The 26593-nt window shown below is 37.5% G+C and overlaps 1 protein-coding gene across 2 annotated transcripts in view; it reads right to left on the minus strand.

Moving 5' to 3' along the window:
- DPYD (dihydropyrimidine dehydrogenase) overlaps positions 1 to 26593 on the minus strand; it is a 1077299-nt gene that overhangs the window by 422031 nt on the left and 628675 nt on the right. For both annotated transcript variants that reach the window (XM_072644083.1, XM_072644082.1), the window contains one exon: positions 7075 to 7239. In XM_072644083.1, the coding sequence (XP_072500184.1) occupies positions 7075 to 7239 (165 nt within the window). The remainder of the gene's footprint in view (positions 1 to 7074; positions 7240 to 26593) is intronic.

The raw sequence follows: 26593 nt of genomic DNA on the forward strand, positions 1-26593 counted from the left end.
CCTCTGTGCCACCTACGGGTCTTGACAGCGTAGTAGAGTGACTTAACAGAGTCATGAAGTCATGAAGACCTACATCATCTTTCACACATAATAACTGTGTGGTCCTGGACATGACATTTAAGCAGTACCCTTGGGCAACTCTCTAGAATTAAGAATTGCATAACTGTTAATAGTCCGCATTGGTAGAGGGATTTTTCTCATTAGGAACTCTGTAAATGAAAGAAATTGATGGGCTATACCTCACGCTATCCTTACTATAGTAGTAGATGAAGGGCATGCTTACCTGGTCCATAGCTTACCTGGATTTAAGTACAGTGACTGGAAAAATTTCTTGCGGTATCTTAAAATGACTACTGAAGTCAGGTAGAACAGGACTAATCCTTCTTTTATGTGACAGCCTCTCAAATACTTGAAAATCACTCTCATGTCCTCCCCTAACCCTTGCATTCTCAGGCGTGAAATACAAGAGCCATGGAACACAAACTTCAAAAGTTTTCTACCTTTAAATGATGGCCACAGAGAAAGAACAGAGAATTCATCTAAGAATGGGGGGGGGGGGAAGAGAAGCAAGAGGGGAGCAAGATTAATCAAGCCATTAATTAATATAGTTATTTATTTTATTTAGGGTAGGGACAGAAGGCAGTTGAATCATTGTTGTTCCCAGATGAAATCTAGGATTGAAATTTTGCCCCTGTACATACAAAACCAATGAATTTAAATTTAAATTACTTGTGAAATTTGGCATAGAAAAAAGTTCTCATGTTAATGGAAAGCCTTCTTTCAACCCCCATAAATGGAAATAACATTTTAACTAAAGCTGTTGATGTCTCTAAATCTTAACTATAGGGGGCAATCAGTACATAGGCCTAGATTTTCACAATTGACATCAAAGGCTCCCTATAAGAAAGGGCACCTTCAGGATTACTGATGAGGGTGAACTTTCTCTTGAATTATTCCATACCTAGTGTGTTCAGTGCTGGTCACACAATAATTAATGGGGAGAAAAAGTAATGGAGAGGAGAGCTTTTTGCAGAAATGTCTTGCAATCTAAAAGTATTTACATGCCAATTGTTCTTCCTTTAATAATTTCTGTAACAAAGCCATCATTCCCTTTCCTATAATCACCAGTTGATTCACTGGTGCATCCCCTTCTTTTGCTTAACACTCACTGTGACAGCCAGGAATGATAGAAAATGTCATTCTCTGCTTGCTAATTCAGTGCATTCAGACTGAATACAGCAAGTATTTTTCTGCTGAGTTTTTTTTTCCCCTCTAAGCCTAAAATATATAATGTAAAAGGTTTTCTTTTTTCTTAAGTGGGTAAAGAAAGGATTCGGTTAAAATCGATTTCGGTAAGCCCTAATTATACAGTGCATTTCATAATAAGCATTACAAGATCTCTGCTCAGGAACAAAGACCTCTTCGTTAGTAATGAATTGTCACTACCACAATCAAAGTGCTGAGTTTAATTCATGGATAAATAAAAAGAGTCCTTGTAAGCAGAGAAGTCGAGTGTTAGAGTGTGCTTTCAAAGCTACTCAAGACTAAGAAATGAACCTTACAGTGAGGAAGTTCTTAATATCTGATCAACTTCTCTCTTGCTGAATGGAAGCTGGTGTCCTGTCCTGCTTGGGGACAAAGACTAACTCCCACTACTTGACTTCTGGAGCTTGTTCCCAAGGTTCCTGCTTCTTCTGGAGAGGAGACTTTTGCTCAGTAGCTGCCAATGCTTGTTGAATCATGTGGTCTCAGTCACTGAAGGCAGCAGTTGTGCACTTGAGAATGATGTGGGAGAACTCCAGTGAGAGTGATAATTAAAAGAGGAAAATGAAGGGTCACCTCCTTTCATTCAACCCATTGGGCTTGGCATCAGAGCTATTTCAGAACTGTAGGGAATTTTCCAATCTCAGCATGGCAATCTCTAAGCACACATTGTTTCTATGGGTTAAATCTGAATGGTATTTTAATTGTACTTGAAAAAAATTTATATGAAAAGGAAAATATTGGAAATTAGTTTAAAGTATAGAAAGAAACTAAAAATAGGAATATAATCTAAATGGGGAAGGGATTAAAAGCAGAAAACCAATGTGTTATTTGCTTGGAAGAAAATGGCAAGTAATATAAAAGAGGCAAGATGACAAAAGAAAATTGGTGCCAGGATATTAGAAAAGAATGTTTAAATGTATCAGTAATGTCTTTCAATTCTAGTTGGGTAGAAACACAAAGGCAGTCTCTTCTCTGACTTCTTGTTATTTCACTGTCACTTAGATTATTAAATTATTAGATTAGTAAATTCATAAATGACCTATGATGATCACAAGAACATAATTCTTGGCCTAGAAGCCACATTAGCAGTCATCCATCTAACTCTATTTATTTATTTAGCCAGTCAACAAGAAAAGCACTATGTGCCAAGCGTTGGGCTAAAGATACCCACAAAAAAACCTCCAAAACAAAACAAAAACCCTGCAAAAATACAGTCCTTGCTTCACTCTTGGAAAGGAGTTAAAAAGGAGAGGATCAGGAAAGGCCTTTTACAGAAGGTGAAATTTGAGCTAAATTCTGAAGGAAACCCAGGAATGTAGGAGGCAAAGAGAGAACATTCCAGCTTGGGTGGGGAGGGAGGGCAGGGGCAGACAGGGAAAAGTACAGAGTAGGCACATAGTATTGTGTATGAGGAAGAGGAAGGCCAGTGTCACCAGATTATAGAGTATGTTCATGTGAGAAAAGTATAAGATTAGAAAGGGATGAAGGGCATGGTGAAGAAAAGTTTCATTTTATAGATTAGGAGACTAACACCTAGAGATTTTAAGTGATCTCTCCAAAGTCACAAAGGCTGTAACCGAAAAGAGGTCTAATTCAAATCCAGGTTTTTCAGCTTCAAATCCAGAGCATCATTGGCCAGGTGGTTCCCAGCCAGCATTTATTACTCAACCAAAAATTGCTTTCTGTGAAAGCAGTGAACATTAAAACATTAGCTTCAAATAAATCAGGTTCAAATCTTCATAGTCTCTGAAACCCTTCCTAATTATGGGAAGCAGAAATTACTAAAAGTTGCTTAGTCTAAATGACCAAATTCAGAGTAAGAGGACATGAGTTGACTTGTAGCTTGGCTCTGCTTACTTTGTGACTTTGGCCAAGTCATTTAACCAAAATGGACTCTTCATTTCTTGATAAATAAGTGGGGTTAGCATTAATGACATCTAAGATTACTTCTACCATTAATTCCATGATCCTATAACCTAGACAGGGCAAGGACAATAGGAAGTTTGCAACTTTTGGCCAGTAAACAAGGCCTGTGTCAGTGTTGGCCAACTGGCAGATATGGGGGCTCATAGGCTGTAGCCTTTTAAGTAAGCAGGAAGGAAAAAACAAAACAGTGTGCCAGGTGAGAGGGCAAGCTGTAACAATGTTGTAATTAAAAACTTATTGGAGGGGTGGGACTGGACTTGTGGTTTCTTCAGTATGGCTCAGTAGTTCTCAAACTTTTTGAGACCCATTTTTGCGATGCAAAGAGCTTTTGTTTATGTTCATTATATCTAATGAGATATATTAATTCAGTCTTCAAGTTTGGAACTAATCTTTAGCTTCACAGGTCTCTAGGAAACTCTACTGTACACTTGTGAGAGAATGAGAGTGAAAAACACAAACAATCAACCTTGGGTAGCCTGTGAAAGGGTCTTTGGGACTCCCAGGAGTGGGTGAACTACACTGTGAGCGGCTGGTATAGGGAAATCCTAATGAGGAAAGTCCCTTGGGTAGCTGTGGATCTGTACTTGTTCTGCAATTTAGTTCTTACAGAGTAGCCTGGGGCACTTAGAAGTTAAGTGATTAAGATAATAGCAACAGAGAAGTAGACCTGTGTATGTGGATGAGGACATTCTCTCTTATTAATGAAAGTAAGCACTTCAATTTATTGTGTTAGAGAGTTTCTGGAGAGTACTGAGAAACTGACTTGACTAGAATCACAGAACCCAGGTATTCTTGGCTCTGAGACTGGCCCTTGAACCATACCATGACACTAAATGGACTTCACTTGATCAAAACCCACAGAATATCATCAATGGAAAAGACCTTCTTACTGTTATTCAGTTGTGTCTGACTTTTTGGTCCATAGTACACCAACCCTGTTCATAGCAAGGATACTGGAGTGGTTGCCATTTCCCTCTCCACCCCATTTTCTCAATGAGGAAACTGAGGCAAACAGGATTAAGTGATTTGCCCAGGGTCATACAGATAATAAGTGTCTGAGGCCGAATCTGAACTCAGATCTTCCTGACTCCAGGCCCTGTGCTCTCTCCACCTAGCTGCCTCTTCAGGAGATACTTCAGGAACCATCTAATTCAAGTTGTACCTGAAAAAGAACTCTTGTTACAACGTACCTGAGAGTGGTCATCCTGCCTTTGCCAGAAGAGGACTCCAGTGAGTGCTAACTCATAGGCTCTCAAAGCAGTGTGTTTTATTTTTTAATAACTTTAATGCTTAGGAAACTTTTTCCTGACATCAAGCCTTAATTTTCCTCTTTCCAACATGAAAGTGATGGGGTACAGACTATTGGAACTTCCTTGAATTCTCCTTGAATCTTCTCATTTGATCCAGCAGTCTCCAGAGGCCCATGGGCTTTTCGTTATCGCTATGCCCAGGTCTCTGTTGCACTCCCCACTCTTGATCCTATCAAAACCCCATTCCCCAGGCTGCTGACCACTCCCATCAAGATCCTCCCTAGATTCGATCTGTATTCACTCCAGGGTACTGGTCATTCTCATCAAGACCTCTGGACATTCTAGGTTTACCTTCCCTATCAAGACCATCCCTGGGGCCTCAGACTATTTGACGGCATCTCAATTCTTCCCTCAGTCTTTTTCTGTATTTAAGTTCCATCTCACCTCCATGAAGGAGCTCAGATTCAATCCAGCTCAAACTCTGTCTAGCTGAGATTCTATCTGGCCTGCTTGTGAATACAAATACTTAGGCTCCTTAAGAGTCAACCCAATATGGTGAATCTTTAATAAACTTTGTTTTTCTTTGCCTTTAAGATGGCTTGTGTTGAATTCATTTGAGCAGGACCTGGCATGTTGGTATTTCAGGGTCCCTAGCACCCCAAACCTCAACAGAAGTATGAGGGAAATTTAATCAGTTCAGAATTTTATTTAGGGTATGATGTCTACCACAGTGACTTGCATATATCAGGTACTAAAAAATATTGGTTGAATGAATACATTAGTTAAATAGTTAAATTTTGAAAAGTAAATGGTGCAGCTCTTTGACAGTTACACAGATAAGCTCTATTTTAACTTGGTCAAATTGTCCATGCCAGATTCACATTAGTTGAAGAAGAAAAACATGTTAAAATGTGGACTCCTAAAGAAGACTTAATACTGAATATTATGAGATTCAGCCATCTGTTCTATGATCCATCAATCAACAGCATTTAATAAGTGTTCATTATTTGTCAGGCACTGTGATAAGTGCTAAGGGGACAAAGACTAAAACAGCCCTTGCCCTAAAGGAGATCATATTCTGACTGGAGAGCCAATTTGTAAGCAATTAAAGAAAACACACACACACATACATATACATACACACACACACACACACACACACACACATACACACACACACATATATGGAGAACCCCGCTGAGTCACTTTCAGATTTCTGGGCTCCAGTTTATTCCATATAAATCAAGGCTTGGGCTGTATTTCTTTGGACCCTAAAATATTCTATGATTTGACTATGGTCTACTTTTAGAGGTGTCAACACACAAGTCCATGGGCCAGTGTGGCCCGAACCAGATTAAAATGTAATGGGAAAACATTTAACAAAATAAATCAAACATACACTAGAACATGGAAAACGTTAACATGTGGTTTCTAAGTCAATATTCATCCTGCAGGAATCCTTATATATCTTTTAGTGGCCCCCATTTCTATTTGAGTTTGATACCAATCATCTATTTCACTGTTAGGTCTACGAAAGAATTGTTAAGTGTTTTCAAGAGATCCTATAATACATTTTGGAGGAGAGGGAGACTAGAGTACTATTTTTTTAAATGATCAAACCTTGAACAAAATATTAATCAGCTTATGCTGCTTTAACCAAAAATGAAATTTCTGTTTGCTCAGTGGACTAGCATAGTATCTTTTAAAACATACAGAGGGAGAGAAAAGTATTTTTAAAATAAACTTTAATGGATTTACTTGGTTCTTGCATTACCTACATTTCCTGTATGTACTTACCTCCTTTTCTGAGAGTTATTCCTTTATGACAAAGAATAATAAAAAGGAGGGGGAGGGACACATCAGCAAAAGCTAACCAACACATTGAAAATGTCTGAAATCATATGCAATGTTCCCCACCCATAGTCTCTAGCTTCTGCAAAGAAAAGGGGTGAGAAGTAAGGACAAATACTAAGGAGTGCCCTGCAGAGGAGAAGAGGGAAAAAGATAAACTCTCCTGTTTAAAAAAAAAAAAAATCAACTCTGTACAAAAATTCCTAAATAGAGCTGAATATATGTTTTCATCTTTATTACGTTCTGCATCATTTCAATACAGCTTCTTACCAGATTAGAAGAAGACATTTTTTCAAAGTGTTTGCTTCAGAATAAGAAGGGGGGAAGCATATTTGTAGTGAATGATATCCCAAGGAAAGAGAGAGGCCACTTGTATTAGCAGCAGCTCTGATGCTCATTCTTACAAATGAGGCTCAGAGCCCACAATCTCTTCCTAAGGTCATCACCTTTATAAATCCTTGCCACACACAGGGGAGAGGAGCTCAGAACATAAGAATTCCACTCCTTATCCCCTTGTTGATGGAGAGACTTTTTTCCATCTGCATATCGCCATTTATAACAAAGCCTCCTGTTGTGAAGGATTTTTATGAGCTCTTGAGTTTTTTATCGTTTTTATCTTTCTTAGCATCCACAAAGCAACTAGCAGATTCTTTAATAAAATATATATCATATATGTATGTATAATATATATTAATATTTATGAACCGATAAATTGGATGTTTAAATAAACATTCTTCAACTTCCATCAGTTCTCTTGTTTGAAACGTTAAATTGCACTTACGTTGTCAGGAAAGTCGGCCTTTAGTTCACTGACACATTGACACCAATATGCTGCTGTTTTCTCACTGATGAGCTCGATGTTAAGGAAGGAGCTTTGTCCTGGGCCATACATAGGGCCAGAGGTGTTACCCCGGACTATCCGTGGTGAGACGTTAGTCACAATGTCCTGTTGAAAGAGAAAAGACTTCAACTATCATTTTTGCAATCTAGCACTGTGGCTTTTATCATCTATCTATTCTCTTCAGCATAACAATGATTTACTAAGTCTCTTCTCATATATTATATTTTCCAGAATAAAATTCGAGAAATGCACTTTAAATTACCGTTAAATTAAGCACATGATTTCAGGTAGAAGGTTAAATTCAAATATATTATGGACTGAGCAAAATCCCTTTCTATAATCCAGACTTACAATATAGGAAAATAAAAAATATTTAAATACTGCTTACATTGATGTGAAGTATGATAGAAATGGCTTTTTGTTTTCACTGACTGGTGATTGAATGAAGAACAAATACATTGTGAGAATAATGTACAAGAATCCATAAAAATCTCTCTCCATGGAGTCAAGTAAGATTTAAAGTGGGGCTTTACGTTAATTTAGAAAGATTTACTTTGAAATTCCTTTTTAGCAAAAAAACAAGGCGTCCAAGAAAAGCTTGAGGCATTGGTAGTTCACTGAATTTTAGCACATTCTTTACCATGGCAGCTGGGTCAGATTATCTATAGAGTTGCAGTCATAAATGCAAATTCAGTGGGAAGAAAGCCACTTTTCCCAAGACTAAAATGAGGATATCAATAACTTCATGATAAACTATAAACAGTAAACAGTAAAATTAACATGCTTGTTAAGTATAATTAACAATCCACAATTGCTTCTATGGTTATATTAACGAAGAACAGTAACATTTCTGACATTATTTAAAACTAAAAAGAAACAAAGAAAGAAAAAATGTTTCTTTTGCCAACTTCTAATTAAAAATAATTTTGAGTAAAGGTCATTTAGTTAAGGATTTATCAGAATTAGTCATTTAAGTACCCCTCCTCACCATCTTGTCACTTTTAGTGAGATAACATGAACCCCCATTAGTATATAGCAATTAAGGTCAATTTACATATTTTAATTAAGAACCACCCCATATAAAACAATTAGCGTAATAGGCACACTAACTGGATTTCATAACATTTGGACGTTTTTCCAACTAGATAGACAGGAAACCTTAATTAGCATTAATTAGTGCTGATCTGCATATGTTTGATAAGGCATACCCTTGCCACAAAAGATTATTTATTCCTGAATCTGCCAAATGCTACAGTTGCAGAGGATAAAAGGACTTTTCTTCACATTGCATGTTAATTTCTGGTAATTTACATCCATTTTTACATTTGAATTAGTATATTATAAAATAAATTGTATAAATGTTACAATAACGCCTTTGCAAATATGTACATTTAGACTTATAGAAATTATACCAGTTAATTTTTACTCATTATCATTCTACTTCTATTGTAATCATACTGTAACATCATCAGCCCACACTATGATTTGTTTCTTCCTACCCATTTCCCCCCACAGTCTTAATGGGGAAAAAAGACCTGTAGGCTGGTTCCACAAGGTTCAAACCTAGTCTGCCAAATTTTCATTTTGGCAAATGTAAGATTAAAAAGGACCAATCTTAGAAGGTAGACCTTCCATTTCAGTATACCTTGCATTTCATTAGTCATGCCAGAGGAAGATGGCTTTACAGTGACCTCATTTTGTATACTCAGAGTCAGGAAATCTGGACAATGACAAATCAGAGTCCGGAGGAGAGCTGCATTTATCCTTCATTTTCTGGGCAGCCCAGTAGGAGGTTGAATTTTCCAAATTGTCTCTACTTGGTTGTGAACCTCTGAGGCAATTGAGGGCATATAGTGCTTTCCAGAGACCCTTCTAGCAACTGGGCCAGTCATAAATGTGGCCAACTGTAGTTAAGTTAAATGACTGCACCTTAGATTAGATTCATATCACCAGAGTCTTCTGTACAGGATTTGGTAATGTAGTTTATACCAAGATGTCAGAGTTGCCCACAGCCTGAGGAATCAGAGACCCCATAGCATTGGAGCACCACAGCACATACTACTAATGACAGTTCTTCTATGAAAGTGACAATCTAAGATTCCCTGAAGGATCTGTAGGGCAAGTCCAATCTTACAAACTGGAAAAGTGTGACTTGAAGGTTGCAGTGTAGCCTGAAAAGGTCTTTGGTTCTACAAATAGAAATTCATTTCTTGGGGTTTAAAAAGGCTTTTCAGTCTTCCAAAGTCCTAAATTAAAATGCAAATATCCCTTAGAGGGGTAATAATTTAACCATTCTGAGCTAATACCACTGCTTGGATTGGGATTACTTCACAGTTAGCAATCAAGATAAATTCTTGGGAGGACAGAGGAAGTCTAACTACCCAAAAGACATGGAGGAGACTCTTCCATTATACTCATTCACATTTAAATAGGGCTTTTAGGCTTATAAAGTGTTTTCATCACAACAATCCAGTGAGACCAGGAGAGCAAACATTACTATTCCAATTTTACAGATGAAGAAAATGAGGTGCAGAGAAGTTAAATGATTTGCATTGCATCACAAAGTGTTGGAGAGATGGGATTAGACCTACGTCTAGATTCTAAGATCTGTAGTCTTTTTCCGCACTTTTCACACCCTTTCTTCTACAAACACACGTAGGTTTCCAAAAGGAAAGAGGAGAGAGAGACAAAGACAAACCATTCATTTTTGGCAGAAATTTGACTTTTCTGGTTCACTTCTCTCTGTATCTGCTGACCAGCCTGGTCTCAAGTCCAGGGAACAAGACACCAGCACAAGACATCCTTGTAGGGAGTACCTCCCCCTCTCCCTTTTCTGTGTGTTGTCTCTCTCATTAGATTGTAAGCAAATTAAGTTTAGGGACTGTCTTTTTTATCAATCATATCCCTATCACTTGACACAGTGCCTGGCACTTTGTAGGTACTTAATAAATGTTTATTGGATTGGATTGGCACAGTGGATAGAGCACTGGGCCTAAAGTCAGAAAGTTCAGTTATTTTGATGGGGTACAAACCCAAGTCAAGACCTATTTACTTTGTATCAGGAGAGCTTTTGTCCCATTTTGTCTGAAGGGGCCCTGGAAAGTCTGGCCTTTGTGTGTGTGGGGGGGCTCCTTGGATTCCCCTTCCATTTCTCCCAGTCCAAATACTCCCTCTCTTATCACCATTTAGCATTCTTTTCCTTTGATCTTAGCATCCTTTTGATATTCCCCACTACTTAGCATTCTCTTGAAGTTCAAGTTGCCCAGCCTGGATTGTGGATTGTCTGGACAACAGGCCAGTCCCTTCAGGATCCTCCCTGGATTTGATCTACCCCTGACTACTTGGCCACAGCTGGATTCTTCCCTCAATCTTTTTCTGTATTTGAGTTCCATCTCGCCTCCATGAAGGTGCTCAGGTTTAATTCAGCACAGACTCTGGCTAGCTGAGATTCTATCTGGCCCTCTTATCAATAAGAGCATCACAAAAGGTTAGACTCCTTAAGAGTCAACCCAGTATGGCGAATCTTTAATAAACTTTGTTTTTTCTTTGGCTTTAAGAAGGCTTGTGTAGAATTCATTTGAGCAGTACTCGGCGTGTCAGTATTTTGACGTACACATCACTCCAAACCTCAACAGTTTCAGTTGTGTCTAACTTTTTGTGATCCGGTTTGGGGTTTCCTTGGCAAAGATTCTGAAGTGGTTTGCTATTTCCTTCTCCAGCTCATTTTACAGATGAGTAACTGGCACCAGGGCTAAGTGACTTGCCCAGGGTCATACATCTAGTAAGTGTTAGGGTAGGATATGAACTCGAAGATGAGTCTTCCTGATTTCAAGCCCAGTACACCATCCACTGCACAACCAAGCTGCCCAAAGTCAGGAAGAGATAAATTCAAATCTGACCTCAGACATATATTAGCTATGTGACACTGGGTAGATCCCTTCATCTCTGTCTACCTCCCTTTCTTCAACTATAAGGTGGGAACAATAGTAACATCTATCTTGCAGGGTTGTTGTAAGGATCAAAAGAAATATCATTAGCAAAGTACTTAGCACCATGTCTAGAACATAGTAGGCACTTTATAGATAATTATTCCTTTTCTTTTATCCCACTTTAGTTTGGAATTTCCTATTCTCCCCCAAAATATGTCCTAATGAGTCCTTATTTGGATTAATGAGTGCTTAAAATTTTTTTTAAGCAAAGAAAAATTAATTAGAAGTGTTATCACAGTTCACAATTGCAGTCCCTTTGAGGAGCATGGTACTCTCAGGACTTGCAGGAGGTAAAAAAATCATTATTTAATAACCCTCTATTTCCTGATTTCCAAAGCCAATGCTTTTAAGACTACCCATCGTTGCCCATTATCTCAGATAATAGCTAATATTCATATAGTACTCTAAGATTTGCAAAATTGTTATAAATATTTCCTCATTTCATCCCCACACTTACCCTGGGAGATGGTGCTATTATCTGCACTTTATAGATAAGGAAATTGAGCTTAGAGAGGTTAAGTGACTTGTCCAGGTCACACAGCTGGTAAGTTTCTGAGCATGTATTTGAACTACGGTCTTCTGTGTGGAAGTCTAGTGCTCTATCTACTGTTTCACCAGATAACACAAAATTAATTAATGAATTAATGAAATAAAATATCAGTTACATGAAATGAAAACTTGCTTGTTGTTATGGTGGTGGTGGTTGTTGCTTCTCTGGTTGCAAAGATTCTGAGTTAATAGTTTGGTATAGAACGTTTCCCAGTAAGGAGGAAATCGAGGACATGTGTTCACATCCTGCTCATATACAAAAGGATCATTTTTAAAACATCCCTCAACTTTGTCTACTTCTGTAAATATATCCAAACGTTCTGCATTAAGGAACACAAATGATGGTTTATGAGAAGGCAATTTATGTATTCTGGAACTATAAGGAAGTAACAGGAAAGGCTTTTTCCAGTACCCTAATTTTGGCCTAATACTTCATAACATCATTATTGTCAAGATTAGAAACAAATTCAAGGTGAAGAGGGATAAGAAAAAAATAGATGGATAAAGGAAGACAGGAAAAAAGAAAGATGACAACTGGAGAAAAAAAAAAACCCTCATGAGACTCTAAAGTGAGACTTGTTTTGTACGTGACAGAGAACTGATATTGGCCAATGAGAGTTCAGTGCCAATGAGCATGTGGATGGCTTGATGCAGTCCTTACATGGACTCAAGACCATGTGCATGTATTGTTTCCAAAACTTGGAACTTCATTTAAACCTAAGTCTTCCTGACTCCAGGTCTAGTACTCTATTTGCTGCCTTCTGTTCTCAGCCTCATTTGCATGTCCCAGGTGCTGAATACCTTTACCAGTAAGTCTATCCATTGACTTCAGATCTCTGAAAAGAAACTAAATGGAATGAACAGTGAATGGATATTGCATGAAATAGATTTCTCCATGGCTTTTTGAAGAAGTGACATGAGCCTTGGATTTGTGCACTGACATAATCGTGTGATCTTGTGCAAAACACAGTTCCAATAAACCTCAGTTTCCTCATCTGTATATAGGCATAATTACTACTTTCCTCCCAATATGTTATAAATGGTAAAGCAACCAAAAACATGAGTTTTCATTATTATTAGATTTTGAATGCAGACCATTAAAATTATGACAATAATTTATTCAAGCTACTGGTTTGGGAATATGAAACTTTGGGTTCTATTTTATAATCATATTTTAGAAAAGGAGGTTTAATATCAAGTAGGTAAATCATATTAATAGTGTTTAAAGGATTTAGAATAAAAATAAACAAATTGAATAACAGATTAAAATTATTTGTACATTATAAATAAATTGAATTAACTTCTCTATGACTTTATTCTGACTTAGCCACCCACCAAGGCTGTCACACTTCACTTTGCACCTCACTATAACCTGAAAAGTTTATATCTTTATCCTTCCAGATCTCTGAAATTCCCCCACTCATTATATTATATAGTATTATTTCTATTTCAGATCATAAGAAGGCTCAGCTAAGCTTCTCACTCTCCCCTACTGGCTCACCCTCTTACTTGTTTCACATACACAGAGACTGTTCCACCACCCACCTATGATAATCTGCCTGAACTCCTTCCTCAATAACTAACATGCTGCCACTGCATGCCATACTCTTCTCATCCCTGTTATTTTGAATTGATGGCTATCATTGTATCAGCCCTATTTCCCATCACCCACTGACAGTTCCCCTATCCTCTTCGTTGAATCCCCATTTCCGTCCTATGCCCCACTCCAAACATACCCACTGTGCCCTCTAAAATGACTGCCCCATAGATAACAAATTTGATTTCATCTTAAACCTTTTCTTTTTTTCACTCCTCTCATCTTTCTGCACTCACTGAAACCAAAACCTCCCTTTCCTCTCCCCTATCCTTTGTAGTCTTTGTTGAACTTTTACTCATTCCTCTCCATCCCCACTCACAGGACTTACTCCTCCACCCCACCTCAGGTACATGCAGAAATGTTCAGACTTTTGATCTTGTCATCACCCAAGAATATTCTACTTCTATGTTTTTGATCTCTAAATTTCCTTTATCTAATCATAATCTTTTATCATTCCTTCTTTCCCTCTGCTTTACAACCCCAAATACTGTTCTTTATATATTCCTCACCATAACCTCTAATCCCAACATTCCTCAGTTCTTTTCTAGGACATTCCCCCTGTTCTATATACACTTTCTACATTTTTCCATCTTGAACCTTTGTTAACGCACTTCAACTCTATACTATCCTCTACTTTTCAGTACCTACTGTTATCTTCCTCTTCCAAACCCCAGCACTGGATCATTACCAACATCTACTACCTTCTCTTCTGGATTCATGTTACAGAATGAAGTTGGAGATACTGTAAGTCTATGCTGACTGGGTCCTACAACAATTGTGCTATGTGAACTGACATGGGCTCTCACTGCAGCAAGGCAATTCTTTTATGCTCCTCTGTATAATTCACTATTCTTCTTAGCAAAACAGTTTTTTTCAAAACTTCTCAACAATCTTTCAACCTCCCATGGCTCCCCCTTTCCTCACCTTCTCAGCTAAGAAAACTGTCTCCTATTTCACCAGCAAAAAAATTGAGGCACTTTGCCAAGAACTCACTCCTCTTCTCAGTCTTCCTTACTCAGGTGTCTTTTGCAACTCTCTCTTCCAGGCTCTTCACCTGGTCCAAGAAAACCCTAGTCCATACACACAAGATTTCATTTCATTCCATTCTGTCTTTTCTAGTAGATTTCCACCTCCATCACCCCCCTCTTTCATTAATCTTCACTATGCCCCCGTCAATTAGCTGCTTCCTTGTTTCCTACAAATACTACCATATCTCCCCCACCCTCCAAACACTCTTGCTTGATCAAGGCATACTAATTTTCTATATTATTCCATTTCTGTCCTTCATTTTACAACTAAACTCCTTTAGAAAGTCATCTTCAATCAGTGACTCCCCTTCCCATCCTATCACTCTCTTCAGTCTGATTTCCAACATTTTCTTTCATTTCATCTCTACAAAGTGAGGAATGATGTCTTAATAACCAAACTGAATAGCCTTTTCTAGTCTTCATCCTTCTTGCCCTCTCTGCAGCCTGTGAAAGTCAATCACCCTCATCTCCTAGACACTCTCTTCCCTTTATGTTTTCCTGACACTGATTTTCCTCCTGCCTATCTAACCACTCCTTCCTGGTCTCCTTTACTGGATGCTGATCTTCATGCAGTTTGTAGCCACTAAATAAGTATCTTCCTCTATCCCATTTTCCTTGCTGACTCCATTATCTCCCCCAGATTTAATTATCATCTCTGTGCTGGCTTCCTGGCTGTTCCTCTCACATAACACTCCATCTTTTGATACTATGCATTTTCATAGTCTGTGTACTATGCCTGCAATACTCTTTTTCCTTGTATCTGGATTCCGGATTCCCTGACTTCTTCCAGGTTCCAGGTAAAATCTGATCTTCGGCAAGAAGTCTTTCCTTATCCTTCTTAACACTTGTATCTTCCTCACAAATTGACCTGAAAGGTATGCTTTATATGTGTTGTTTATACAGAGTTGTTTCTACCTTGTCTCCCCTATTACAAAGTGAGCTCCTTGAAGGTGTTGATTTATTATTTAAACAGGCAAAGTCTGAGGCACAGAACTTCTGAGTATAATGATTTAATAGCCAATAAATCAGGTCACAATCCCTCAGTGATTATGAGGAACATCAGAAACAAAGCTGATTTGCTGGGGTATTTTGGTGACTTTCCATCGTTATCATGGATAGCTATCCTGCATCAAGATCAGGGAAATTCTACAGGAATGGGGAACTGTGATGAGTGAGCAACACTTAGGGCATAGAGGTTTTCCAGTCTCAGGATACCTATAGTTCTTATGATCTAAAAGTTACAGCTTTGTTATTAGTAGAAATAAGGGACTTAGCCTGTTAGTTGAGCTCTACAGGAGCTGTTTAAAAAGGGAATTTAGCTAATATACAGGCTGATTGGAGCCAACGCCCTGTCAGCCTGCACAGAATCTAATACACACTTCTTAACCTACCATGATTTAGAAGAACCAAACCGTATATGCAATTAATGAATGTGATTGAAAATAAATGATCAATAATTGAATAACAATTCATAAGGACATGGGCTATATTTTGCCTTTCTTTCAATTTCTAGTGCTTAACACAGTGCCTGACACATAATAAGCGCTTAGTAAATTCTTATTGACTGACTGAAAGTTGTTTACTTATTATAGACTATAAACAAAACATTCTTGTGTTATCATGTAAATTCTGTCTATCTATCATCTACCTACCTACCTATCTATCTACGTACCTACCTTCCAGCTCTCCCTTGTACCTAGCTCTACACATTGCATTAACAAATATTTATTACATTACAATTAGCAGAGGTAGCACTTTTTAAGGGGTTAAGATGATAAATTAGAGCTTGGACATGTTGAGTTTGAAGTACTGGTAGAATGATGCTTTATAACTATAGGTAACATTTATATACCTTTTTACATACATTATCCCATCTCAACAGCTCTGGAAAGTAGGTATTATTCTCATGTGCCTAAGGACACATAAGCTAGTAAGTATCTGAGGCAGGTCTTCCTGACTGCAATTCTGGTATTCTGTCCACTATGACACCTAGTTGTCTAGTTAGAAATATAGAACTGAAGCTTTGGAAAGAATCTAGGGTTAGAGATACAATTTTGTATGTCATCAGCATAGAGGTGATGCCAGAATGATGAAGAATATTTCAATAGTAAAAGTGCTGAAAAGAGAATTGAAGCTTTATTACTGTTTGAGACCTTCCTGGAAAAGAGTAGTGAGAGAGGAAAAGAGGGTCAAAAACAAGGACCGGAAAGAAAGGGGCACCTTTAAGAAATGGGAAGAGGAATAAGACTTATCATTAGACAAAGAAAATGAGCCATTCAAGAAGCAGCAAAAGAACCAGATCAGTGTAAGTTTGAGGACTCCAAGGACATGAGAATGTCAGGGAAGATACAGTACTCAACAGTGAAAATTGTTGCAGAGATCTAAATGGTTAATGAAATGATAACTTTTAAAAAAGTTCATTTACTTGACCTCCTTATACCAAAGAAGTATACTGTTATGTTCATTAAGTGGTTTAAGCTTCCCAGTGTTACCATGGTTACTGCTAGAAGAAAGATAACCACAATGGCCTTATAGTGAATAGACAAATAGAGCTTTGCAGTGATGTGTTGATAAGTGACTATAAAAATATCTAAGGTCCAATAAAGTTTGTGCAGACAATCAAGTGAGGGAAATAAAAAAGAAAATTCTGGCCTGATTAAAAAAATGATTTTGTTCATGGATTCCAGGGACACATAGTAAATTGAAAACTCTATCACATATTAGCTGATGTAGCTTCTCTCAGCGACCCTGTCCAAGCTACCCTGGCAGCTAGATGTTCTCTAAACGCACTCCAAGTAAAGAAGTTGATAATAAAATTCATAAGTAAGCAAAAATCTCTAGTTACTGTGTATGAAGGGCTGTGTAAAAAAAGCTTTTTAATTTATATGAATAAAGCAAGTTACCCCTCTGCACATCTTCCTCCTTCTCCTCCTGCTTCTATCTCTAATTTGAAAAGAGCCTAGGCACTCTGATTTTACAGTTACCATCATCCCTGCTTCTCTTACTCATTCCTCTCCCATTTTCATCTTTTACTCTCTTAATATCCTGCTATCTTCTACCTAGTGATGTGCTAGAGCCAGTTCATACCAGCTCACAAGTACAGATTATTAAATTTTCAGTGTAAGCATTTATACTTTGGAAATCAGCAAGTGTTATAAATCAGGGTTTGATTTCTTGTTTTGCTGACTGTCTAGACTTAAGAAAGTGATGGAAAAATGTTAACAACATAGATAAAACTTAAATATGTGTTGTGTGTATGTATATGATATATGTGTATGTATGTATATACATATTTTTTTTTCTGGAAAATGAATAGTTAAATATTTACCAACACTCTCCTGCTGCTACCCATTTCCTTCATTCCCCATTCATTGATATTCACAGCTTGTCTTTGCCACATCATACAGTTTGTTTGAATCCAGGTTCCCTAACTTCCTTAACTTCCAACCATGTCCTCTGCTCTGTACCATATGTAGACCTTGGCATCCTATCCAATTGAGAGTATATATTTTGGCTCAGTGCTTTCTATGTGTTTCTATGAGGACACAGCCTGATGAATGAGTCTGTTCTTAAGAGTTTTTCATTTAATACAATTTATTATGACCAAATCTTCTTCTCTGGATCATCCCTTTAGACACTGACATTTTGGCTGAATAGAACTTTTGATATAATAACATCTAGAAATGGGAGATTTCACCAATGAACAAATTTTTTTTACAATTATAGGAAGAGGTGGCTGTTCAAGGTGGACTTTCTATACAGAGGTGCTATCTACACTATTTTGTAGAAAAAGTAAGTCTTCTATAGTTAGGGCTGAATAAAGTATTCTGTGTCTTGTTATATTCTTCCTTGAGGATAAGACTACCAAATAGACAATGACACAGAAGGGAAAGTAGGGGAAAAACAACACCAAAAAACCCAACTATGTTTAAAATGTATTCTGTCATGTTAAAAATATGTTTAAAATATTCAGTAGGGAAAATAAGGTTTACCTTCTTTAATCAGAGTGCTATAGGAGGTTGAAAAATGTTCAAATGGTAAGATGCTACAACAATATAATAGATGGCTCGTTGCTAGGGGAGAAGGGAAGGAGAGGTGGGAGAATATACTGATTGCATTCAGTAGGGGTTTGGAAAAGATGACCTCTAAGCTTCCTTTCATCTTTGAATCTATAAACCCTATGATCTTAACAGTAGGAACCAAATTCAAAGTTACTTAAGTATTCTTTATAAAGTATGGTTAGTTCAAGTTTAGAGCACAGAAGGGAAAAATGTAAGGCTTAGCTAATGATAACTTAGTCACCTAAGTAACTAGAGCCAACATGATATTTGCATATTTAGGGAAAGATGTGAATAATCTTTGAATCCCATTCCCATGACCTCCAAATTCATTGCATTATGATACTGTTCAAGAGATTCATAGAGCCTTCATTGTAACATTGCAACTTGATTGAGAAAATAAATGACTACTTTCAGGAAATAAATTTATTTAATTCAGGAGTAACTGCCTCCCATGCTTGTGCCATAACAATAGGTTAATTTCTTTCAACAGCCTACAACTATTAATAACTGGTGAAACATACAAAGGAGAGGTAATGAGCATCCATATGGTACTTACTATGTGCCAAGTCCAATACAAATATTTCATTTCATACTCAATACAATCCTTTGAGGTAGGTGTAATTTGTTATCCCCTTAGGGGCAGCTAGGTGGTGCAGTGGATAGAGCACCAGTGCAGAAGTCAGGAGGACCTGAGTTCAAATCTCACCTCAGACACTTGACACTCACTAGCTGTGTGATCTTGGGCAAGTCACTTAACCTTAATTGCCTCATCCTGGGTGAATCTCCAGTCAGTCATCCTGATGAATATCTGTTCACTGGATTCAGATGGCTCTGGAGGAGAAGTGAGGCTGGTGACCTGCACAACCGTCCCTCACTCAAAACAAAGTCAAGTGCAAGTCATGTCATCATTTCTCTGATAGCATGGTCTTCTTAGGCAACGAAGGACAAACACACACAATTTATTATCCCCATTAAACAACTGAGTAAGCTGAGGCCATCAGAAGTTAAGTAACTTGTCCAAGATCATACAGCAGTAAGTGTCTGAACCCAGAACTGAACTCAGATCTGTAAGATTTGAGGCCCAATGCTCTATAGGGAGGCAGATGCTTCCCAAATAAATTTTGGTAAACACATTTCAGAATAATTTGCTTCATTTTAATCATATGCATTTTATTCTATGCAATCAAAAATGTGATTCTGCAAAAGAGTCTATGGGTTTTACTGGATCAATAAGGGGTCTATGATACAAAAATAGATGAAGATACCCTGATCTACATGTTTCTGCCCATCAAAGTTCCCTATATCTGTTATTTTTTCCCCTGATACAAAAGGAATAGATCACATGGGTTGATCAGATATTCAAATGACATAAAGCTGAGAGTGATAGTGAACATACTGGATCACAGAGAGAAGCTCCAAAGGATATTGACAGGGCAAAGATATAGGTTGAAGATTAACAAGATAAAATTTATTAGGCTTAAATATAAAGTTTCATATTTTGTTAAAAACCATCTTTCAAAAACCTACAAGGTTTTGTAAAGGTCAGTGAGGTCCCTTTCTAAGTATAAAAATTCAGAGATGAAACACTACAGGGAGCTCCTACTTGATTGTATCTCCCATCTACGGTGCTCTGTCTCCTTAAGACATCCACATTGCTGGTGCACAAAAGCTGCCTACCCACAGAGAAGTTTTACAAGGAAAAGAGTTTTGTCAGTGAGGATGACAGATGGATGAGAAAATGATTAATTAGCAAACAAACTGATTAGATCATTGGGTTCAATGTTCAGATAGATAAGGGTCTGTAGTTACAGTAGGCAAAACTATAATTAGAAACTTTTGCTAGCCTGTTTTTGAAATGATCCTGTGATTAGCCTTGAAGAAATCTTTCCACGCTCAAAATAGCAGATGTGAAGGTGTAAGGATGAATCAGTTTTGATAATTATTAGAGTTCCTCGATTATCATACCAGACTTTTCAGTGACAGTGACAAATATTTTCTTTAAATTAGCTTGATTTTTACAAAGCTGTGGTGCATTCATTTCTTCCACTCCAAGACAAAAGAAAGGGACCCCAAAGAACTAAGATCTAAGTAGCAGGAACCAGTAGGGTTCAATCCAATTTAATTCATTAAACATTCATTAAGCAGCTACTAAGTACATTTCCCTATGATAGGCAGGGAGGCAATAAATGACAACAAATGAAATACTCCCTCTCTTCAAGAAGCTTTCGTCCTCCTGGGATGGAAAATGAGCTCAAAGAACTATAGTACAACGACTCTGGAAGACTCTGTGGTTCTAAGATTAAAATCTCCCAATTAGTCTTCCTTTTTCAAGCCTCTCCCATCTCCAATCCATCCATGACTGCCAAGAAAGTGATATCCCTAATGTATGGGTCTGACCACATCACTGCCCTGTTCGATTGAACCCAGGAGCTCCCTATTACCTCTCAGTTCAAATGCAGACTCACTGTGGCATTAAAAGCACTTTAGAATCTCCCTTTACAATCTTATTATCTTTATGTGTTCCTTTAGTGCAGGTTTTGATCCAGACAAATTGGCCTTATCCCTGCCACTCCATCTCTGACCTCCACAAATATCTGGAGCAGACCTCACCCCTCTCCTCTACCTCTTGGAATCCCTAGTGTTTTTGAAAGTTCCATCCAAACAGAGCCTTCTAAAGGAGGCCATTCTTGACATCCCTTATCCTCCACCCCTCACCACACCTACTGGTACTTCCTCCTCCTAATCCATATTTGCTTATTTCCTTTTCTCTATTTTTTTTTTGTGTGTATGTGAATGTGTATATATGCACACACATGCATAAATACACATATATACACAAATATGTATATGTGTATATTTACACACATCATGCGCACATACACATACTTATGCCTATACACAGTTATGGATGAATCTGTTGACTTCCCTTTTGCAGACTGTAAGCTCTGAGGGCAAGGACCATTTCATTTTTGTCTTTGTCTCTCTAGTGATTAGCACAGTGCCCAGAATATATGTACTTAATAAAAGTCTGCTGAAAGCATGATTGAGCAGCTGATATATCTTCAACATATTTACATCAGAGTATCACAGTGCTAGTACAGACAGTGGGCTAGGTCACAAAAAACTTGTATTCCCTTTTGACTCTCAGGTACAGATCCTGTGATTTACTAGGACACTGAAGAAAAACATTTGGTTATTTGAAGAATCATGACTATAGTGGGTGGGAGTTTGATGAAGACCTGCCTGAATTGAAATTCCACCAAAGAGAGAGCTCCAATTGAGATTATTTCATTCTTTGTAGTCATATTCTCAGTGTCTAACAGAATGGTTGGTACATATCAGACATTTAATACATGTTGTTGATTGAATAACTGATTGACTACTTCACCCTACATGGGTTTCTTAACTTTCTGAACCTCAATTTCCTTACTGGCAACAAGGAGAAAAGAATTATATCTACCTCACAGTACTGAGACTATCAAATCAGATGCTTTATACACAGTGCTTCGAGAACTTTGTACTTGTTGTTGTGCAGTTTCACTCATGTTTGACTCCTTGTGATCCCATTTGGGATTTGGCAAGGATACTAGAGTAGTTTGCCATTTCCTTCTCCAGTTCATTTAACTGATGAGGAAACTGAGGCAGAGTTAAGTGACTTGTCCAGGACCACACGGCTAGTAAATATCTGAGGCTGGATTTGAACTCAGGAAGATAACCACCTATGACTGTTATTACTACTCCTGCTGCTGTTGCTACTGCTACCACTACTAGTCAAAGTTTTATCCTGGAGATGCTGTTCTGTGAATTTTTTTCTTGGATCATAACCCAAGTTTACGAGTCAGATAAAAAAAAAAAAAAAGCAAAAAACATGGCACCATATTTTGCCATACTGTGCTTTGAGTTTGCTGGGAAAGTTCTTCCAAGCATATCGTCTTTGGTTTTAATGGACAGATAGATACAGCATAGATTAGAAATTTAGCTTATGAAAACAACCTTGAATATATAAAGACAGAGAGAGAGAGAGAGAGAGAGAGAGAGAGAGAGAGAGAGAGAGAGAGATAAAGACAGAGACAGAGACAGAGAGACAGACATAGAGAGAGACAGAGACAGAGACAGAAACAGAGACAGAGACAGAGAGAGTGTAAACATACCAAGGAATAAATCTACATTTTTAAAAAAAGTAAGTGAAGCAGGCATGGAATTTAATAATTAAAATAATAAAGTTTAAATCTCATTTTTCTCATAATTCTAACATCTCTACTCAATAACATTCTTTCAGGCATTAGGCCATAAAGATGCTTGTATGATAATTACAAAATGCCATTTAAAAATGTATTATGTCCTACAGCACTTAGCCTTGACAAACAATTACTAGATATCACATTCAACTGAATACAAAAAAGCAATCTTTATCACAAGGTTAAAATTAGACCTGGAACAATAGATGCTTTCAAAGCAATTTTAAACCCCAAACTGCTTTGCACCAGTTTCTTCTGAGGGAAAGCAAACAAATAAACCAAAGGACATTTGAAAAACTTCTTGTCAATGGTTTCTCTCTCTCTCTCTCTCTCTCTCTCTCTCTCTCTCTCTCTCTCTCTCTCTCTCCTTCCTTCTCTTTCTCTCCACATACATAACAGATATATTTTATATGTACGAGTTGTATCTCTATATATCATATATAATCTCAAGAAAATAAAAAAAAAGATAGGATTATTTCTAGATTAAATGTCTTATAAACAGAAATTATCTGCTTCTAAATGTTGACCTCAAAATGTACTTACTATTCATGGTACACCTATACTTTTGAACTTGGTATTTCTAGTGTAATATTGAAGAATATGGTTCTAAACCTTCCAAATTGAGAGAAATAGATTTATCTTCATAGGAGATAATTAAATCAATTCAAACTAGTAAAATGAGCTATATGTGTAATGGTTTTGATCCTTAAATGCATTTTTAAAAGCATTTGTAAGAGGAACACAACAGTATATCACTTCCTGATAGCCAAATACACAGACACACATTCAGAGTTTCTCAATAACTCATACTCTTTCCACTACTTTTCCAAAGGTGAGTACTGTACATAGGAGCTCTGAATTTAGATATGATCATTATAATTGTCATAATTACAAAACAATGATAATAATTGCTACAGTGACTCTAATAGGTAATTCAGATATGTAAATAAGCAGAATGGTTTGCTAGGGTTGGAGTTAGGACCGCTTAGATTCAGATCCGGCCTTTAGCACTTCCTAGTTGTGTAAAGCTGGCAAGTTACTGAACATCTTTGAGGCTCAGTTTTCCCACTTGCAAAATGGGAATAATAACTCTGGTATCAGTCTTGTAGAATTATTTCAAGATCATATATAATAACAAGGTTAACACTTTAGCACAGATCATAGGATTATAGTTTTAGAGCCAAAAGGGATGTTTGAGGCCTCTAAGTCAACCCTCCCTCATTTTATAGATAAGAAAATGGAGGCTTAGGGAGGTTTAAATAATTTATGATTGAATTAATTTAATTTAATTAATATAATGATTTAACTAAGGTCACACAGGTAATAGTAAGTGCCTACAGTGTGAATGGAACTCAGCTCTTCAGTATTCTAAGTCTAATTCTCTATCTACTTGAATACTCAGCAAAGTGCTGGCAGGGTCAATTCAAACCACCTTGAAGGTTGTTGTGGGGACAGCATAGCTATGAAAGTCTTTATGGAAAAGGAAAATAGTAATTTGAGCATAGGGTGATTGCTAACTGGAAAAAGTTGACCCCAAATCCCTAAAATTTCCCAAATTTAAAGGAACTTTCAAGTAGCAACAAAATATATTTTGTTGAAATGCCTTCAAGGGATGAGTCCTGAGATGGTGAAAAAGTTGAGAGGCAACATGGAGTCCAGTTCCATTTCTGCCACTCAAAGAAACAAAAATATGCAAAATCTTTATGCAAAAATATGCAACATACAGCAATGGTAGAAAGAAGAAAATTATATTAACTCAGCACAGGGTACTGTAATTCTAACAGGAAAATAAATAAAAAAATAAATAACTGAAGCTCAGCTCAGCCAGTCATCCTTCTTCATGTCCACTCAATCTCCACCCTCCTGAAAGCCATACCGGCTACTGTTACCTGTTAGCTCTCCTAGAAGCAAGAGGGCACAACAAATACATATTGGATTTGGAGTCAGGGACACCTGAGTTCAAACGCTGCCTTAGATACTTACTACCTACGTGACTCTGCACATGTTATCTCATCGCTCTTTGTATCAATTTCTTCATTTATAAAATAGAGATACCATGGAGGGAGTTGTGAAGATCAAAGGACATCATGTATGTAAAATAGTTTACAACACCCAAAACACTCTATAAAAGTTAGTTATTATTATTATTCATCACAGATGCTGTTTTAGGCACTGGGATTAACTTCTTGGCAGAATACTAAAGAAAAACTTGTTCCAGGGTGGGTTGAGACTAGTAGATCAGACCAAACCCAAGACTCAAGAGAAAAAAATGGACTATTATGGAGGAAACTCTTCTCATTATGGACAGTAGGCTATGGATCTACCCAAAGTAGAGTTAGGAGATCTGGAATCTGGTCAGTGATAGACTGGTCTTAGACAAGAGTAAAGAATCTATTTGGAGAAGCAGGGTGGTTAATATATATGGTATTCCCATTAGAGAGGACTTATAGACTCCAACAAATCTTTTAAAATTCCTGAAAATTTTAATGTTAGAAGGAAATCTGACAGTTCAGAGAAGTTAGTCAATAAACATTCGTGAAGCATGCACTGTGCTAAAGTTTAGAGAAAGGCTTTGAGGAGAAGTGCTCTTCAAAATATGGAAATACAAAGAATTAGAGGGAAATAGGTGGTTGTTAGCATTTGCTTCCTTTATAAATCCCAAGGCTACTTACGATCAGCAGCATCAGGAAGCAGAAAGATTACTGGTCTGATTATCAGTAGATAATAGATCCACAGAACAGCTAGGTGGCACAGTGGATAAAGTGCTGGGCTTGGAATCAGGAAGGCTCACCTTCATGAGTTCAAATCCAGCCTCAGACATTTACTGACTGCGACTCTAGGCAAGTCAATCAACTCTGTTTGCCTCAGTTTCCTCATCTACAAAATGAGCTGGAGAAGGAAATGACAAACCACTCTATTATCTTTGCCAAGAAAATCCCCAAATAGGGTCACTGAGAGTCAGACATAAATGAACAACAAAAAATATATCAAGAGCTAAAAGGAATAACAGAAGTTTTTTAGTCAAACTATCTCATCATACATATGAGGAAATGGAGGACTAGAAAAGTGAACTGATTTATCCTAGGTCACACACGTAGCATGTGGCAGAATCAGGATTCCCACTAAAATCTTCTAATTCCAGAATCATCCCTCTTTTCATAGAACCTCTCAATCAGGGAGGTCTTCATCCCTAGCACCCATTATAGTTAGGCAATGGCAGCATTTATTAGGTGGTTGGTTGATTGGTTGCTGTCCTTTGTTTTCGAAGAGGACCAAAATGACATCACCACGGTAAAGTGAAGTTTCAGTGTGTCTGACTGTGGCTGATCAGATCAATACAAGCTCGGAATGCTCTACCACAGGTTGGGCACAGATAGTCCGCGGAAATATTTGGGGTGGATACTCCAAATTGGCACATCCTACATTTACTTTGTGCTGTCTCAATTCTGCTTTGCTCAAAGAGCACAGGACCCTTTCTGATGTGGGCATGCCATGCTGAACAGTCCTGTGCCAGTGTCTCCCATGTTGCATAGTCAAATCCAAAGTTCTTCAGAGAGACTTTCAAAGTGTCCTTGTATCGCTTTTTCTGACCACCATGTGATCGCTTTCCCCATGTCAGTTCTCCATAAAATAGTCTTTTTAGCAACCATACTAGGTGGTAATATTTGTGTGAATGATTATACATAAGGAATGCATTTACATGAGTTCTCAAACTCATTAAGAACATAATTCAATTCGTGTCAGTAATTTTTTTTTGCTGATATGATGAATACAGGCCCCATATATTGTAAGCTAGTAAAAGTCTACTCCAATTTGATATGATTAAGCAAAGGAGGAATGCCTCCTTGTTGAGTGGGCATAATTTGGAGGGGATTCATGTTCAGGTGCAAGTTGGATTAGATCATCGCTGTCCCTTCCAATTGTAATCTTCTGATTCTGCAATTTTGCAATACACTGCCTTAAAAATGTTAATAAGACCTTATGACTGATTACTAAA

Source organism: Notamacropus eugenii, chromosome 2, assembly GCF_028372415.1.
Source record: "Notamacropus eugenii isolate mMacEug1 chromosome 2, mMacEug1.pri_v2, whole genome shotgun sequence".
Taxonomy (NCBI): Eukaryota; Metazoa; Chordata; class Mammalia; order Diprotodontia; family Macropodidae; genus Notamacropus; species Notamacropus eugenii.